The sequence below is a fragment of the Empidonax traillii genome, unplaced genomic scaffold (assembly GCF_003031625.1).
Source record: "Empidonax traillii isolate 1590-97213 ecotype Southwest subspecies unplaced genomic scaffold, ASM303162v1 scaffold8:size5222938, whole genome shotgun sequence".
Lineage (NCBI taxonomy): Eukaryota > Metazoa > Chordata > Aves > Passeriformes > Tyrannidae > Empidonax > Empidonax traillii.
The window spans coordinates 2,398,229-2,415,084 of NW_020955201.1; the positions used below are offsets into that span (position 1 = coordinate 2,398,229).

At 36.7% G+C, this 16,856-nt stretch overlaps 1 protein-coding gene, 2 long non-coding RNA genes and 1 other non-coding gene across 4 annotated transcripts in view; 3 read left to right on the forward strand and 1 right to left on the reverse strand.

Moving 5' to 3' along the window:
• LOC114057015 overlaps positions 1–4,345 on the forward strand; it is a 20,042-nt gene extending 15,697 nt beyond the window's left edge. Inside the window, exon 3 of the long non-coding RNA XR_003571113.1 lies at positions 4,239–4,345. This is a non-coding gene — a long non-coding RNA (uncharacterized LOC114057015). The remainder of the gene's footprint in view (positions 1–4,238) is intronic.
• On the forward strand, positions 2,239–4,219 carry LOC114057010. The gene is made up of 2 exons (XR_003571111.1): positions 2,239–2,432; positions 3,448–4,219. It is a non-coding gene; the product is annotated as an uncharacterized LOC114057010 (long non-coding RNA).
• On the forward strand, positions 3,101–3,229 carry LOC114057546. The gene has a single exon (XR_003571240.1). It is a non-coding gene; the product is annotated as a small nucleolar RNA SNORA47 (small nucleolar RNA).
• Positions 4,346–4,499: 154 nt separating the features above from the next.
• The window catches only part of AGGF1 (angiogenic factor with G-patch and FHA domains 1), a 23,799-nt gene continuing 11,442 nt past the window's right edge, over positions 4,500–16,856 (reverse strand). Inside the window, exons 6-14 of the mRNA XM_027882745.1 lie at positions 14,497–14,848; positions 12,823–12,934; positions 11,539–11,590; positions 9,284–9,385; positions 8,771–8,936; positions 8,438–8,520; positions 7,319–7,446; positions 6,295–6,394; positions 4,500–5,470 (exon numbers count right to left, since the gene is read on the reverse strand). Of these exons, the coding sequence (XP_027738546.1) occupies positions 5,270–5,470; positions 6,295–6,394; positions 7,319–7,446; positions 8,438–8,520; positions 8,771–8,936; positions 9,284–9,385; positions 11,539–11,590; positions 12,823–12,934; positions 14,497–14,848 (1,296 nt within the window). The 3' untranslated portion in view covers positions 4,500–5,269. The remainder of the gene's footprint in view (positions 5,471–6,294; positions 6,395–7,318; positions 7,447–8,437; positions 8,521–8,770; positions 8,937–9,283; positions 9,386–11,538; positions 11,591–12,822; positions 12,935–14,496; positions 14,849–16,856) is intronic.

Below are 16,856 nucleotides of genomic sequence, written 5' to 3' on the forward strand. Positions count from 1 at the left end.
TTAATGTATTTATAGAAGTGCTTTTTGTTATCCTTAACAGAAGTGGCCAATTTAACTTCAAATTGTGCTTTTGCATCCCTGATTTTCTGTCTGCATAATCTTGCTGTCTTCCTGAATTCTTCATAAGTAGTCAATCCTTTCTTCCATAGCTGGTAAACTCTCTTTTTATCCCTGATTTCCTTCAGAATCTCCCTGTTTAACCAAGCTGGTTGTCTTCCCCGCCGGCTTGCCTTGTACTGTGAGGACTTCCCCATCGAGTCATTACTGTATAAAGACACAAGTCTCAAATGAAGCATTTATATGGTAAAATGAAAAAATAAAAAAACCCCATTATTTTCAAGAACATTCCAATTGTAGTCTCCTTCTCATCAAGTCCTTTAAACAAGCTCTAAAAGGTTGGAAAACATACCTCAGATATGCCTCAGTAGAGTTTTTCGGACCACTGTCTTTGTGGAGGATCAGTGTGCCTTAAACACACTAAGGAACTGTCTATGTCGCACGCAGACCTGCCTCTGAGCAAGAGTCTGTGGACATCAGGACTTTGCACAGCAGAGGATACCTCTTTAAAAATCACGTGACAATATTTCAAAAAGCCAAAATGGTCCACTGCTGTGTCACTCACTGATTGTACCACTTTTCTTTTTAACCTATTGTTTCTTTGTTATGCTCCATAGAGAAATGCTGGACTTGCAAGACTGCCACCACTTCAGGTTTCCAAAACTCCTGTTTATTATTTACCACTCAGACTCATCACTTGCTTGCAGTTATTCATGCAACTTAATTTCTCTTGGGTCATGATTCCCAGCCTCAAGGATAGCTGGTGGAGGGTAGAGTGGATTTTTCCTTGCTGGTAAGTCTTAAACTGCCCACTCTTCTTGGGTTTTTTGTTGGTTTTCTTGCTATTGTGAGTTCAAGATGTCTTTCTGCATGCCTAGATATGTCTATGGCCTCCATCCCTGTAACATCCAAATGCCAATCAGTTCTTCACCGCACCTTCTGTGGTTGCAGAGCAGTTGAGGTTGTAAAGAACCTCCTGACCTCATCTTGTCCAATACCCTGCTCAAGCAGGGCCAGACAGACATGGTTGCTTTTTGAATATTTCTAAACAGGAAGAGAACACAAATATTATTACTTCCATTTTGGAGCTAAAGAATCAAACAGAAATATTAGGGATATGCCAAGGAAGTTACAGAACTGAAATTCTCTAATTTTGATTCACAATAAGCCTTATTCAACATCACTGGGCACTTTTGACTATTCTTGCCTACTGGTGGTACGGCCTGAATAAAAAGGATAAAAAGACTGATTAAAACAGACAAACAAATAAAAAACCATCAACCAGTGAGCAGTGTGGTAACTCAGCTACATACCAGTTTTACTTAACTAGCAGCTTGCTTGCTTTTTGATGCGTATAAAGTGGGTAAAAGAAAAATCTGATGATCTAAAAGAAGAACTTCTAGCCAGGGGAAACAAAAAAGGACAAATAAGGTGAAGAACTGCAAGGGAAAATACTGATGATCTACAGGTGTTAGTGCAAGACCCAAGGTGCTACAAAATCTAGGTTGACAGCCTGTGCACTTTTTAGCCTCACAAAGTCCAGAAGTTGAGGGCTGGCCAAACCACAGCATCTTCACTATCAACCAGGCTTGACTGAAGACTGCTAAGACAAGGTCAGTCCACCGTTGTCCTTGGATAGAAAAGGGAGTGCAGAGGAAGGAAGAGTAGGGGGAGATTGAGGAGTAGGGGCTGTAAGGCATTTCCAGCAGATTAGCAGGAGTCAGCTCTTCGTGGGATGAGGAGCTCTGAGGCTACTGCTGCGCCAGCTCCGCCTGGCATGCCTTTCTCAGCGTCACACCCAAGACTCCACTCGTTCATTCTTAGGATCATTTGTGATCCTAAACGTTAAAAAGTCATGTAGGTGTATTTTTAATCTAGTATCTATAGCTCTCGTTTTCTTCTGTGTCTGCTAGGCCTCTGGTCACTGATGGACTGCCTACTTCTTCCGCTCCTCCTGAGCTGCTGCGTAACTCCATCCGCGGCCTTCTCCGGGCCACACGGCCGCTCGGTGCCTTTTCCGCGGCCCCCGAGCAGCGGGCACGGCCGGGCTGCCGGGGGAGGCGGTGCCGGCGTGGGCGGCTCCCGCTCCTCCCTCATCGGCCCCGCGCTCTCTGACGAGACAAGATGGCGTCGGTGGGACCAGGCCGAGCGGTGGGACCAGGCCGAGCGGTGGGCTGCGCTGCCGGACCGCAACCTGCCTATCTCCCCTGCTTTATTTACCACGGAGCTCGAGGAGCAGCAGAAGAGGCAGCGTGCGCCCTGTTTGCAGCCCTGAAAGGACACCGAGACACTTGAACGCGGGCGGGGGGAGGGGATGGTGCCCTGATGCGCTGAAGGACTGTACCAGCATCACTGCCACAGAAACCCGCACGCAGGTATGTGCATCAACAGAGAGACACTGCTGGATTAAACTCGTTTATAACGCAGAAACCTGATGAGAAGAAAACCCCACATTCAGTGGTCAGGGACTTAGAAGTACAAAGAAGAAAGTGCTTAGGTACGCCATCTTTCAGATCCTCCTGTTTGTAACAGCGTTTTGTTTTTGTCATCTCTTCCTGCTGCTGTGGATTTGTTACTAGCTGGCAGAAAGCCCCAGTCGAGTACCCTTGTTACAACCAGCTACAGCAGCAAAGGGCCTGTTCTTGCTCAGACAAACTCCGGTTTCATGCACGGTATGTTTTGTAGACGTAGTTCACTTGTATACAGTTCAGAGCCCCCACTAGCATATGTTTAGTCCAATGACTGTCATACAGCAATGACTGCGCTTCCTGTTTTTATGTGCCAGCTGGATTGTTCAGCACTTAAGATAAGAATGTACCTACTCTTCTTAGTTTATTTTAAATTTCAGAAAAATATATTTGGTAAGTTAGTAAAATTCACTGCTAGGACTACAGGAAACTGTTTATATAAACTTAAGAACTTTAAGATTATATTCATTAGCAATATTTATATATAAAGCAAGCTGCTAAAACTTTTGACTTTGGATGTATCAAAAAAAGCAACTCTAGGTATCATATCCTGTTTTTTCTAACAACAGGATGGCTGGAGGACTGAGAAGGTAGGACAGCTAAACTTCATGCTGTATTTTACTGGTTATAGCCTCCAAAATTATAATAGTGCAATGGCAACTCATGTTCCCCTCCTGACATGAGGGAAAGCAGTACTGCATTTGCACATAAGGCTTCCACAACACGGGTGGTTTTCACCTCACTCATTTGTACTTTAAACTTTCTAAGGGGTCACTAAGGTAAGGGATGAAAAGCCCTGTGTAGCTCAGCACATGTTTTCCTACTCAGTAAAGACACACAAGTGCTTGATGAGGGTTAGTAAAATTTTCAGTTGTTTTGTAACCATCTGTGTATTAACGGCATTGCTTTTTTGCTTTCCTAGGCAGCAGCAGGAGAGAAAGGGATTTATCGTAGCAACACTGAACCAAGACTACACTTCAGCCCTTTATATGGAACTGCTGACAGAGGAAGCTGCAGAACTGAAAGCAGTCAGCCCTTGACTGCATGAGACTATGCCTCTCACAGAAGGCAAATGATGTCTTACTTCAAAAACTTTATGAAATGCAAACTCATTGATTCACTTTTCTTAGAGCTGTTACACTTGAATAACTGGAGAAGGTTAAGGTTCCTATTCACTTCAAATGAAGATTTATAGTTTAATTGGCTCTGAAGACTACAGAGGTCACATTGAAAAAAAAAAAGGAAAAACCTTTTCTTTTAGCATACAGGATATTTCTTCCTCGTACTACAGGAGTGCCTATTTAGATACATGGTGAACTAAAACTCAACAAGTATAGAACAAAACATACAGAACAACATTTTTTCACAGAAAAAGGCAGCCTCTGAAAATGTGACGTCAGTAAGAAGGAATACAACAGCAAAGTACCTAACAGAGCAATATTTTTATATTATTGCAATAGCAGTAATACTATCACTAAATCCGTAGAAAAGTAACTGCTTACAAATGTAAGTAGTGATCTAATATTAATTAATCAATACTGCTGCAGGCATTGAGTGTGGGTAACTGTATTTTCAGCTTTGTAGTGCAGAAGTTCGGGTTGTAAACTTGTGTGCTTTCATGATTTAAATAACAGATTGGACCTTTTGCTTTATATTGTTTGTGCCTAGATTAAAGATAAATGGCTGGTAGTTTGTCCTGGGTTTACTTCACAGTGCTTGCGTGATCCAATAGGATGGTGGGACTACCAAGTTTCCTTTATTTGAACAAGTATTGGAACTTTTCACCAAAGTAGGATTAAGTTTTACTCACGTTAGAAGAGCACTCCTGTCCAATATATGCACAAGAAACTATCAAGAAGCACACTGCTTAAATTCACACTGGTTTATTGTGTTCAGGAACATTCAATAAATACCAGTCTTTTGGCTTCAGTTTGGCAATCCTTCCCCACCAAAAATCCGTTGTATTGGGTTTTCTTCTGGCATAAACTCCATTGCCAGCAATGGATGTATCAGAAAAAGAAGTTAATAAATACAGACAGCAGTTCTCTAAACATACCTCGTAGTTTAAAGGCATGATACAGATTTACTAAACAAACGTCAAGTTCTTCACGGAAGAAAATTCTGCTACAAGCTGTCTCTGAACATTGTCTTCTTCACTAGTGCTGGTAGTTTATTTCATTAAGTACAATATTTTTGAACTGAGTCATTTAAAACCAAGCTTTTCCCCCATTTTCCTCAGCTTAAGATAAGCTGAGACATGTAACTAGTACTGAACTGTATGAATTTAGGACTGGTGTACCTCTTCCTGAGCATTTCATGACAGTCATGAAGAAACGGCAATATGAGACTTTGTTTGTATGGGCCTGGGGGATTTTTTTCATTTGTTTCAGCTTGCTTTTAAACCACTGTTCAAATGTTAAAAGTATCATATTTAAATTTAACAGATGTTTTGTGTAAATTTCTGTGTTTAAAAACATGATGGAGGATTCCTGCTTGTGATGAGAATCACTTTCAAGTACTTAAATTTGAATATCCCACTAAACTCCTTATTAAAAATGTGTTTTTATAAAAGCATGAAGACTACAGAAAACCAATTTACATAACAGTTAATCTTGAATAAATTTTTCCACAACTGTATTTTACATATAACCAAATTCCTGCTTTAGCAAAAGCAAAAAGAATAAAAATAAATTCTCTCCCAACTATTTACACTCAGGAATTACCTTGCTGAGGGACTAAATACTTTACTCTACAGTCCCTCTAACCCAAGATGTATTCTTAGGTGTATCCCCTTGTGATTTCCGGTCTTGGAAGTTTTCAGCAAACCTCTCTCTTGCTTTGTCCCAGTTCTTTTTATTCTTGCTCTGGATGAGTTGAACATCTTCAATTGAGACTGGTCTCCTAGTACCCAAACCTGCGTGCTTCTGATGTAACTCAAGTTGGATCTGTCAAATATATTAAATGTTGTAACTGCAAGTTAGGTACTCCAAATCATGTTTTTCTAATACAAATTCCACCCCCACTCCCAAGCACTTCTCTTTCAGGTTCTAATACACCTGGATCATACAGGAACAGTACCACGGAAATGATATGTCAAATCACCACCTCTAAAACCACGATCTAGAGTGCTGATAGATGTCACCTGCTCCTAACATTACTGTGAAATACACCCGCGTGAGCAGCATATGATTCCTGTGCTGGCTAATTTGACAGTACAGGGCATGGTGTGGCTCTGAGCAGCACCAAAAGACAACACATGTGGTGCCAAAATGGGGTTAACATGCCCACCACAGAGGCCTACAACTTGGTGGCTACAGTGACGTCAGCTAGCTTTTCCTCTCTTCTGGCCCATCATCTGATTTTTGTGCTACAGCAATTTCAGAGAAAGAGGAATCTCAGAGAAAGTGAAGAATTCTACCCTAAGCTCATCTGGAATTCAATCACTTAAATGATTTCGATTTTCCTCCAGGCTACTGTATTCAACTATGAGGTTATTAATTCCATGGGTAGAAGCTGTCTGCCGTCTTTTGCATAGTTTCCTAATAAACACAGACAGTTCGGGCATCCTCACTGAAGGGACGATGCTATTAAAAAATTTCAAAATACCTCATTAGTCAAGAAAAAATTTATTTGAGATTAGTCTGACTGAGACTATTTCTTCCTAACCAGGAGTTTGAAATGTTTGAAGTGAATAGTGGCATACAATTAGATATTTTTCACTGCAAATACATTATTATTTTTATTTCAAGTGAAAACCAGAAAAACCTACCGGATTCTTCATACCACCACCATCCTTTCCTAGGCCTTCCCCCTTCTTCCATCCCATCTTCTCCAACATTTTATGTCCTTTGTTGCTGTTGCTGATTTCACTTTGAAGAAAGTTTGAGATAACTGATAAGCAGAGTTCATATAAAGAGTATGCTCTCAAATACTGAACAACAGAAATGGGCGAGCATATGCTGCTGCTCTGGAAACCAGGAATCAATTACTGTGCTGCTCCTTCTTCCATCAAGAGATATCCAGAAGACCCCCAATGCTATCTTTTACAAGTTCCTCCATGAGTATGTTTAGTTAACAAAGCCATTACAAGCATCTGGTGACTATCAACTTTCTTAAAACTGCTTCTGAACTATTTGCTTGCTTTAGGAGCTAAAAGCTACATCATGGGTAGGTGGGAATGGACTGCACTAGGGAAAAGGCAGTATCTGTGCGTTCTAATGCATTTATTTCACTGTCTCACACTTCCTTTTACCAGCACTTAGAAGTTCATGTTTCTTAAGAAAACCACCACAACTACAACTACAGAAGCAAAGGAATAATTGAAGAGGAACATTATATGAAGTATCAGTTAAGATGTATGTAAATACACGTTCTATGACAAGTTGGACATTGACAGTGAAAGAAATTGCAGGTGAAAAATCTGCATGTGTACTATTACTGGGACTGAATAGGAAAAATAAGAATTGAGCCTCTAGACAAACAGACACTACGGAAGATGTCAGTAGTGCAGCTGGATAAGACTTTGATTTTTTGAGTTGGCAAGGAAGTGATCTAAGCATCCTTACTGCCAAGTTGAATTCTGTATGGAAAGTGATGAGTTAAGAAAAAGACTATGTGAAATGGGATGTATGAAAGCTTACAATTTTCTAGCTCTCCTAAAACTTTATATACATGTAATTTGTAATCTAAAAAACTGTACGCTAGTAACAAATTGGTAATTTATCTTTTTTTTTTTTTTTAAGATTCAAAAGAAAAGGCCATGGAGGATACCTCCCCTGGCCTCTCCAGCTTACATATGAACAGAAGCTGAACTGTCGTCTCTCTGGAAGGTTCCTTCACTTCCAACAGTCTCTCTGCGTTTTCCTGCTCTGTCTTTGTACTTTGGATTCTTCACTGCTTTGTTGTCTTCATACTCTGTGTTCTTTACAAGCAGATTAAATTCCATCAAGACAATGAATTCTTTGATAACTCCACTTCTTCCCTTCAAAGTAAGGCAGCTTCAGCCTACTTCATTAATTCTAAAGCTTATAACAAAAAACTATAGTCCTCACTTAGCTTACAGCCATACCTTGTAAAGGATATTATTGCCATCATCACATAATGACATAATACTGCCAATTTCAATAATTTCAGAGAAGCTGTAAATGAAATAACAGGTTCTCTTGAATCTTTTCTTGAATCAATCTCTTCATATTAAGCAGAAAACCAAGTGATCATAGCACTGGCCTTTTGTATAAACATTTAGACTGTTCCTCAGCAACTATTTTTTTTCAGAATAGATGACAGAACTAAGCATGTCTACAGATTCTCTATAAATATTCTTTTGGTAGCTGAAGAATTTGAAATACGATGGCATTATGTTTTGTACATGAATACATTACTACAAATGCTGGATGTAATCCCATAGTTAAAGTTATACCTAAACCAGGAGTAACTTAAATACATATATACTATATTGTCTGTATGTTCATGTTGGCATTCTTCTATGGACTTAAAAAAACTTGAAAAAATTCCTTCCACCATTTTTTTCAGTTTATCATTATTTTTCCTTTCCAAATAAAAGATAGCACTGCAATTCAGTGAAAACTTAAATCTGCAGAAATAAAAATAGAAATGCCTTGCAAAATCCTAACCTCAAAAGGATTAGGAATCTTGTACCCATTGGAAAGATCTTTTCCTAAACTTTAAACAGGACTTTCATGCCCCCTTAAAATCATCTCTCTCAGTACAGGTTTATTAAGAATTATTATTTAGGGTACAAAAGACCAGCCTGAGTTAAACTACCAGGCTCAAGTTTGAGTGCATTTGAAAACTTCCCTTATTCTTAAGGCTTTAAATAGGAATCACAAGGCATTAAAAAAATAGGAACCAGAAGATTACAAAACTGAATGATGTTCCTACTGTAAACTCACCTGTAAACCATATTTTACCCGTATTTGTTTTAATGCTTTTCTTCTGACTAACTCTCTCTCTTCTTTGCTAAGTGCTGGGCAAACTAAAAGGAAGAACACAGGATTGAATTTCTAATTACTAATGTAACAATGTTTTGAAACATGGAAAGTGTGAGAATTTTTGTTCTAACATTATTATAGACACATATACCAAGAAGAAAATACATCATGTATAACTGTTCCCAGTTGACAAGAAAACTGTAAGAAAACTAAAGTAATTCCTATGTTTATATTATAAACAACTATACTAATAAAGCCATAATAATAAACATCTCCTGTGATAACCTGACTAACCAGAGGATTCCTTTTTCCTGTCCAGGCGAAGATGTGCTCTGACTTGTCCTGGTTCACATCCATCACAAGTATCACTGCCAGGATGTATATGAAAAGAAAGCACAGTTTCACCAATCTTCACTTCGTCTCCATGCTCCAAGACGTAGGGATCACATTTAGTTTTAGGCTACAGCAAAAGAAAGTTTTGGCAGCCATGTTAGTTACTCACGAAGGACACAAATTTAATTTCATGCATGCTGCTTACAGTTCAGTAATTCAGTTTGGTCTCACAAATGTAGGCAAGTATTTAAATAGGTATTTCACCCTAGCAACTGCAAACATAGTAGATTTTTCTTAGTATAACCAAACACTATGTACTGTAAGTGGCCCTAAAACCAGAAAGGAACCAAGGCAGACATTAATGTATGAAAGAAGCCATACAATGGCATTATTAGTCATTTGCCATAAAACATTTAAAATGACAACACAACAGTTTTCTGCAGTGTACAGAGTCTTAAAACAATAGGTACTCACCTGGAGGATTTGATTTCCATTTACAACTGTTCCATTCTGACTGCCTTGATCCACAAGAACATAATTTTGCAAATCGTGGTCAAAATATACTTCTGCATGAAACTGATAAAAAGAAGCCTAGGTTAAATGTTCTTGTTAAGCAAATACTTCACAATTTAAAGGCTACTTAAAGGTAAAATTTTGGAATATATTTTGAGACCTTTAAAATTAGTGCCTTTGGTACTCCAAGTCAGTACGCTATTCCATACCTTATGATTTCATCCATGTGAAATGTAACTGAAAGGGCCACAACAACACGAGCTAAAGTGTACTATTAACAATGTAACCTTTCTGACCATAAAATGATTCAATACAGGAAAACTATATTCTTCCAATGTGGCAAGTATGTTTTCCTTAAAGAACTGTGAGATTCAGTAATGCATGATTTTTAACTGTTTATATATGTAACAGGCTTTTTGCTTTTAAGGTAAGTTACAGCACTCTCAATTAAAAAAAAAAATCTGATCTTGTTCCACTGCTTCAGGTTACTTGGTCTTTCATATTTGATATACCTCCCTAAATGCCATGCTTTTGTAGCATTCATATAATACACCTTCACCTGCACATTAACACCCAGGACATAATGACTAGCCATCACTTGCTATTTCATTTATTTCCCTTCTGATATTGAGACTAACAATCTATTTATGGGTTTCTTTGTGCTGTTGTTGCAGTTCTTTACAGGTATTGCTCCCAAGCCTATACAGAACATAGATGACACAACTCCCAGCCAAACTCACAAAGATATACACTACCTCCAAAAAAGGCCACTGAACAAACCAAAGTACCAAATTCTCCAGCCTACTAAGGCTTCCAGTAAAAGCAGTATGTCTAAAAAGGTGACCGTTTCAAATTTGACAAGCAAAGATCCCTTTTGCAAAAGTCACAAGAGTCAATCTGAGAAGAAAAGTATTAATTTAAAACCAAATATATTCTCTTCTTTGAGCAACAGCAGTTGCTACATTCAGTTTAAAAAAAATATTTTGAAGACTGACTAGCATTTCCAACAGGAACACTCCCACAATGATGGAGACCAACTGTTAGTTCAATAGATAATTTAATTTAATTTCTACCTCTGTTCTATTGAACAGAACTAACCCAGACTTCTTCTAAGGAAGCTAAATCTGCAGGGTGTAGCATTTTTTTAAATCTCACTTTCCACTCAAGAAAAACAAATGCCAAATTTGTCCACAGGTATAAACTATGAATAGTTAGGAAAATAAAATGGCGCATAACTTTGTTTCTGCAGGTACGTCATTTATGTTTCTGCCTTTCACTCCTTATCTGAAAAGTGAAGTAACTTCTTGTATAAACTGTCAGTACCCATCAAGTACTAAAATGGTAATATTAGAGAAAAATAAAAGCCTTTTGACTTCTTTATTCACCCAGTTTCAAATACATGTCTGAAAAAGTCATTAGCAGGAATATACTCTGGAAATTATTCAGTATGAAATATAGTACATGGCTGATTAATCAGAACTATAATCTGAAACAGACATAGTAAAGCATGTTTCATGAAACACTTGCATTTACAGATGTTTTTAGCAAACTTTTTGTTTGGATGACATGTCTTTGCCAATCTACATTTTTCTTTTATTAACAGTGCTGCATTTAGGGTCACGTTAAAGTACTTAGCAAAACAGAGCATAGAATTTATCCTTAACCTTTCTAAACCAGAACAAAAAATTCCATTCTATCTACCATCGAAAGGCATTCTGTTAATTTTTCAAACTCCCTGGACATCACATTTATACAGCTGCCTTGAAGAAAAATAAAATAAACCCTTTTGCTCTGAGCATTAACAGTGAAGACTGCATTACTTGTGACATGATTCTTACTAGCTGACATCAGGATTTTATATACCATTAAGTACTTAACAAAGTAGTAAGTTTCCTGAAGTTCAATAATTATGAAATTCAAGATTCAAAATACAGTTTTTTTACTGTGCATTACACTGTAGATTAGTAAAACTCCCTTTTAAAAAAAGTACTTAGCTTTTCTAGACTTTGAAAACACACCGTTGTTTAAGTTTCCATTCATAAAAACCTGGCTTTTTCCTTTTCGTAAATTCAAATGTGGGTAAACCCACATCTTATTCTGAAAGTTCTTTCCAAAAATTAATACAATTTTTCAAATTTAAAGCTGTAAAACCTAAAGCTTCCTTCATACATTTATATCTGCTGAGCTACCTTTTAGCAGACATAAACAAGAGTTACCTTACTGACTCCAACTTCAGGAATCTGAAGGGTATGTCCAACATCTTTTTCTCTGTAAAATCAAGTTAATATATAAATCACAACAAAGTAGAAATAGGTCTAGTAAGTGACTTACAAAAGGTATATTTCAGATGAAACCTTAATATTGTGTTTCTCTTGTAAGCTATTAGGAATCTTTGCAAATACAAGACATTGTGATGCTATAGACATAATACGAGAACTTGCTTCAGGCCCCTTCTTTCATTTTTATACACTATACAAAGTAGACAACGCATAAATGATAAAACAGTACCAATAAATTCTTATCCATAAACCTGACATTTCTACATGAACTTTTATACTCATGCAATGCCTGTAAATAACAGTCTGAACTCTGTATCCTTCAGGCTCTTCAGTGCATCCTGGCATCAGTCTTCAATGCTGAATTCTTGATAGCATTAGGCAGGTAATACAAGCAAAGAAAGAGTAATCTGTACAGGGTGTCTTTTGTTTTGTTTTGTTTTTTTTTTGTTACGGTCAGATGAAGCGATTTGTGTATTACATTCTTATACTTAAGGGCTGAAGAAGCAATGCAATTAGCAAAGGACCTACATGCTAATTCCAAGTAGAACTGTCTTGACCTTCACACAAATGTATGTACAAAACTGCACCTCTAAGAGCAAATCAAAAGACATCTATCAGCATTAAACAGAAGCAGCTTTTCAGGGGTGAGGTTTTCAGTAAGCTTGGACGAAAACATTAAGTCATCATTAAATTCATCCTCTCCAATGAACCAATTAGATTTACAACTGTAAGACTGCATACAGCCTAGCACAACCCCCAGCTTATTATCTAAAAACAATGAACAAACCCTATTGAAATGTGAATGTGTGAGGAAGTCTGGGATATGCTTCGCTGTGATCCTGAGTTTCTGAAGGGTGTTCTTCAGTTTCTGAAAAAGTTACTTTAGTTGCCAAGAACAAAGTTTACTTACTTTCTAAAAGACAAGTTTTCAAAGAAGGATTTGCAGCTATGCTGCCATTAGGGGCTCAGACAAAAAAATCAAGTTATCACTAACAAATTTTGAGGACTGCTGAGCTGCATTAACTGTAACACAGTTAACTCGGTGTTACATGACCTGACTTGAACTTCTTATAATGGACTAACCTAACTCAGAGTACCTCAAAACTGCTGCAGGCTACGACGATAAGCATGAGGAGTAGGGACAAGCAATCCAAAGGGCTTTCCACGGCTTTCAAAGCAAGGCAGTTTTAGATACATATAAAATATTTCATTTGGTTTTACCTTCCAATTGTAGCAGGTTTCACAGCTGTGATAATATAAAGTGATCCAGTCTGCAGAACTGGTGATCTTATTACAATTACTCTGATACAAGGAGGCCATATCTTTTCTTCATCTATAATTATATAGAAAAAACCACCACCATTATTACCAACAAATTACAGTTTGACCCCCATAGTCCATAATTTTAAAAAAACTGATATACACTCAGCCATTACTTGGCTGAATAATATGCAATTTTCATAAAAAGAAATGCATAACTGCAAAAGAGAGAAAACTTTGATGACATTACTGTTTCAAAGGCTTTCTGACTGCACACCAAAGTATTACAAATATTTTCCTCATTCTGCTTATTTACATGTGCACTACTCTTTATAGCAATAAAATATAAATACATTCACAGAATTTACTAGTAATTATAAATTCATGGATCATTAATCCTAATATATTAAAATACAATTTTACTTTGTGAAAAGGCAACACCTTTCTGTTCACATCACAGACCTAGTGCATAAAGAACTTTATATGTGACAATTTGTCAAACATGTTTTTAGCTCTTATTAGCACTATGCATCAACACAGGTAAGAAAAAATAACAGACAGAGCCTACAGATGCATATGCTTTTTTGTCTCATTATATTTTATTATATTCTAACAGATGTATGAATTCTGTACTTGGCTGTATGTTTGCAGAAACGTCTTCAATAATCTTAGCTAGGAATAGACATAATAAGATGAGAAGACAATACCTTAAAAGAGTACTAGGGGAAAAGAAACTGTCTCCAGTTTTTATTACACCATCATTACTGCAGAATTGAATAGTAAAAGAAGGAAATTTAATCTGAAAGCCTGATGGTAGCAAGGACATTTTGATTGGCATTAATCACTTAGGATCTGAATAGTTAAGTAAAGTAATGAAAACATAAGAAACAAACTATTTAACTGTGAGCAGGGCCCAGGCTACAGTTAGTCTTCATTCAGGGTGTATTTCTTTCTGGGATTTGGAATGTCCTTTGCATATATATAGTTCTGATTGGTTGCATTAAGCTTTTCATAGGTTACCTTTTTTTTATTGGCAAGAGACCATTCAGTTCTTGAGTTCTTAAGGACCTTAAGGATCTAGGAGAACACTTTCTATGGTATAAAACAGTATACAGGTTTCCTCTTTATACCCATTTCTTACAACTTGTCAATGGAATACATACAAAATAGCATTTCATCTAGTACTGACTACTCCACATTCCTTTTTGTCACATTTTGAAATGAATTATACATGATGGTTTATGAGAAGTATCACAAATATTATCTATTAATTTGGGAGAGTTAATACACAGAATTATTTCAAGTTCTGTTCTACAACCTTTATTTTAGCAACAGACTTTCTTTTCTCCCTTCACTGACTGTCCTAATCTAACCAAATTTTATTCAGTCACTGAGGTTTCCACAGAAGCAAGGATGTTATACTGGGGAACAGCTTTTATAAAAACACTACTACTTGCCTCTGACTACTGTGCAAGTGAAGAGAAGAAATACTGATAACATATAGCACTTGAGATACTGAAAGTATCTCAAGTCACATGCTTTTACATATTGTTTAAAATTATCCAAACTGTCATTTGTTCTTAACAGGCTCCTGGAAAAATACAATAATACCACATATAATCCACAATAATTCACCTTCACTTTCTGAGTCTTCTGATTCATCAGTTTCTTCACTCATTAATTCCTCCTCACTGTAGGTTTCACACTCAGAATCTGTAATTTCACCTTCTTCTGGTTCACTCTCTGTGTCTGCTGTTCTACTGTCATCGGTATACACCGCAGCGTCTGGTGTACTTTTGCGTGAATGTGAATTTATATTGTCTGTTGAAACTGATTCTTTGGCTGTTAGACTGTTCCGTGTTTTTGTGTCCATTTTAGTCTTCTTTCTTATATTTGGAGATTCATCTTCTTCAGTAGAACTTACTTGCTCAGTAGTGGAAAAGCAATTCAGATTGTTAGATGATTTCTGCTCTTCTGTGTCCAAATCCTGGAGGGGAGTTATATGATGTTACACAATTTACAGATCGAGTTTTTCTAAAGAATGCTACCATCCTGGAAGTAAATTCATCACTAGGAAGAATTTTCACAACTATTAAGAATTGGTTAAATTTCCAAAACCTTTTTGACATGCAGTCAACAGAACATTTGAGTAAAACCATTTTCACATTCTAAAAAGCATGACTGAGACCATCGTCTATTTGGGAAAGTGTGACTGCCCTCCTCTTCTAAACTTCACTTATTCCTTCCTCTTTTCTCACACAAAACTTAAGAAACTTGTACGCACTTCAAACTTGTGCAACACCCTCTTGAATATTTTCATATTTTGCTTTTTTGACACTCACTTCTGTCCCTCTCTAACTCAATTCTTGCAACCTGCTTATAAGTTCTTTAGTTGATCTTCATCGTATCCTCCTCCTGTTTTTGCCTTCTCATTTTTTTTCTAGCATGGTCCAGAATATCTGGAATGCCCACTTATGCTTGCCTAATGACCTGTTTTTTCTCCTTTCAAAACTGCATCTTTAACAAAACCTTTAATCAAGATAGGAGAAAGAGACTATAAGCTTAATTTATGCTATGTGGAACAGTTCTACTGAAAATCCATTTTCTACTGCAAAAAAAATTCTCAATTTCTTTACTGAATATGAGACAGAGTGGATCATTGTAAGTTCTTCCATTGCCACTAATTTCACCACCAGAAAGAAAGTAGCCTGACAACCATTAAAAAAAAAAAAAAAAAAAAAAAAAAAAAAAAGGGAAATAAAAGAAAGAAACAACACAAATGACTTTAAAAGGTAAATAAAATCTCAGATTTTAAGTTATGTGACATTTTGAGTTCAGAATGAATGCGTTCAATTACCATGAATTGTATCAAATATTGCAACACAGCAGTTAAAAAAAATACATTCTTGATATTTTCCTATGTTTCCACCAAAGGGCATTTTTCATTTCAAGATACATGAAATAATGTATATGCAAATATCATGGAACTTAAAGCACTTTCACATTCAGAACTGTAAAAACACATCAGTGGCACAGATGTAAGACGAAGACAAGAATTCTCCTCAGCTGTTGGATAGGACAGTGTGCTTTGGAAACATGTTCAGTAAGACAGCAAATTATCAGGAAAAATCAGCAATTTTAAATACATTTCATGTTTTAAGTGAGAGACTATTTGTTTAGGATGTCTCCATAATGCAGTGACCCTTTTCCCTGAATTCTCTAAGTCCTGGAATGGGAAGGAATAGGATTACGATGCCACTGTGTAAGGTTGTTTATTTTATACAAAAGATGTAGTAGTCCTGCCAAAAGTAAGACTACACATTAATTCCATTAGAAATATTTTCGTCTATGTTTGGTAGGGATATTGGATTGATACCAAACATACCAAGGTGTTCTGCAATCTTAAATGTAAACTAAGTATTTTATAGTATTCTAATCTAAACAAAGAAATTAAATGGTCTGCTTAAATCACAACCAAGGCAAAACAACAAACGACTGTAACGCACTAATGCCCAAGTACAATGCTCCAACCACTCAGCTCCTTCTCCATAGTAAATCCAGTGATACTCATTGTAGGCATCACTTCAGATATTTTAAATTAGAAAGTAAAAAAGTGCAGTTTCAAAGCCTGGCTACTAAAGAGAAGACTCTCAGTTCTGTGTTGAAAACAGTAATTTTTAAAAACACTCTAATAAACAGACCACTAATTCCATATAAACATTCATGATATGATTTTGCCAATATGACCATTAAGCCTACTCTCAGCAGTTCCTGCATTTTTCCACAATTGCTATATTCAACTGTTAAGAAAGCAAATAAATTAAATAGCTCCGTTAAGTAGTGATAAAAATGCAATCTTCACATTTAGAAATTCTTGTACAAAACTGAGGATTTTAAAATTGGATTTTGAATCGAATATGGATTTTGAAAACTTCATGATTTCATAATCTGCATTAAAATACAGATCTTGATGAAGTTTATATAATGGCCAGTCT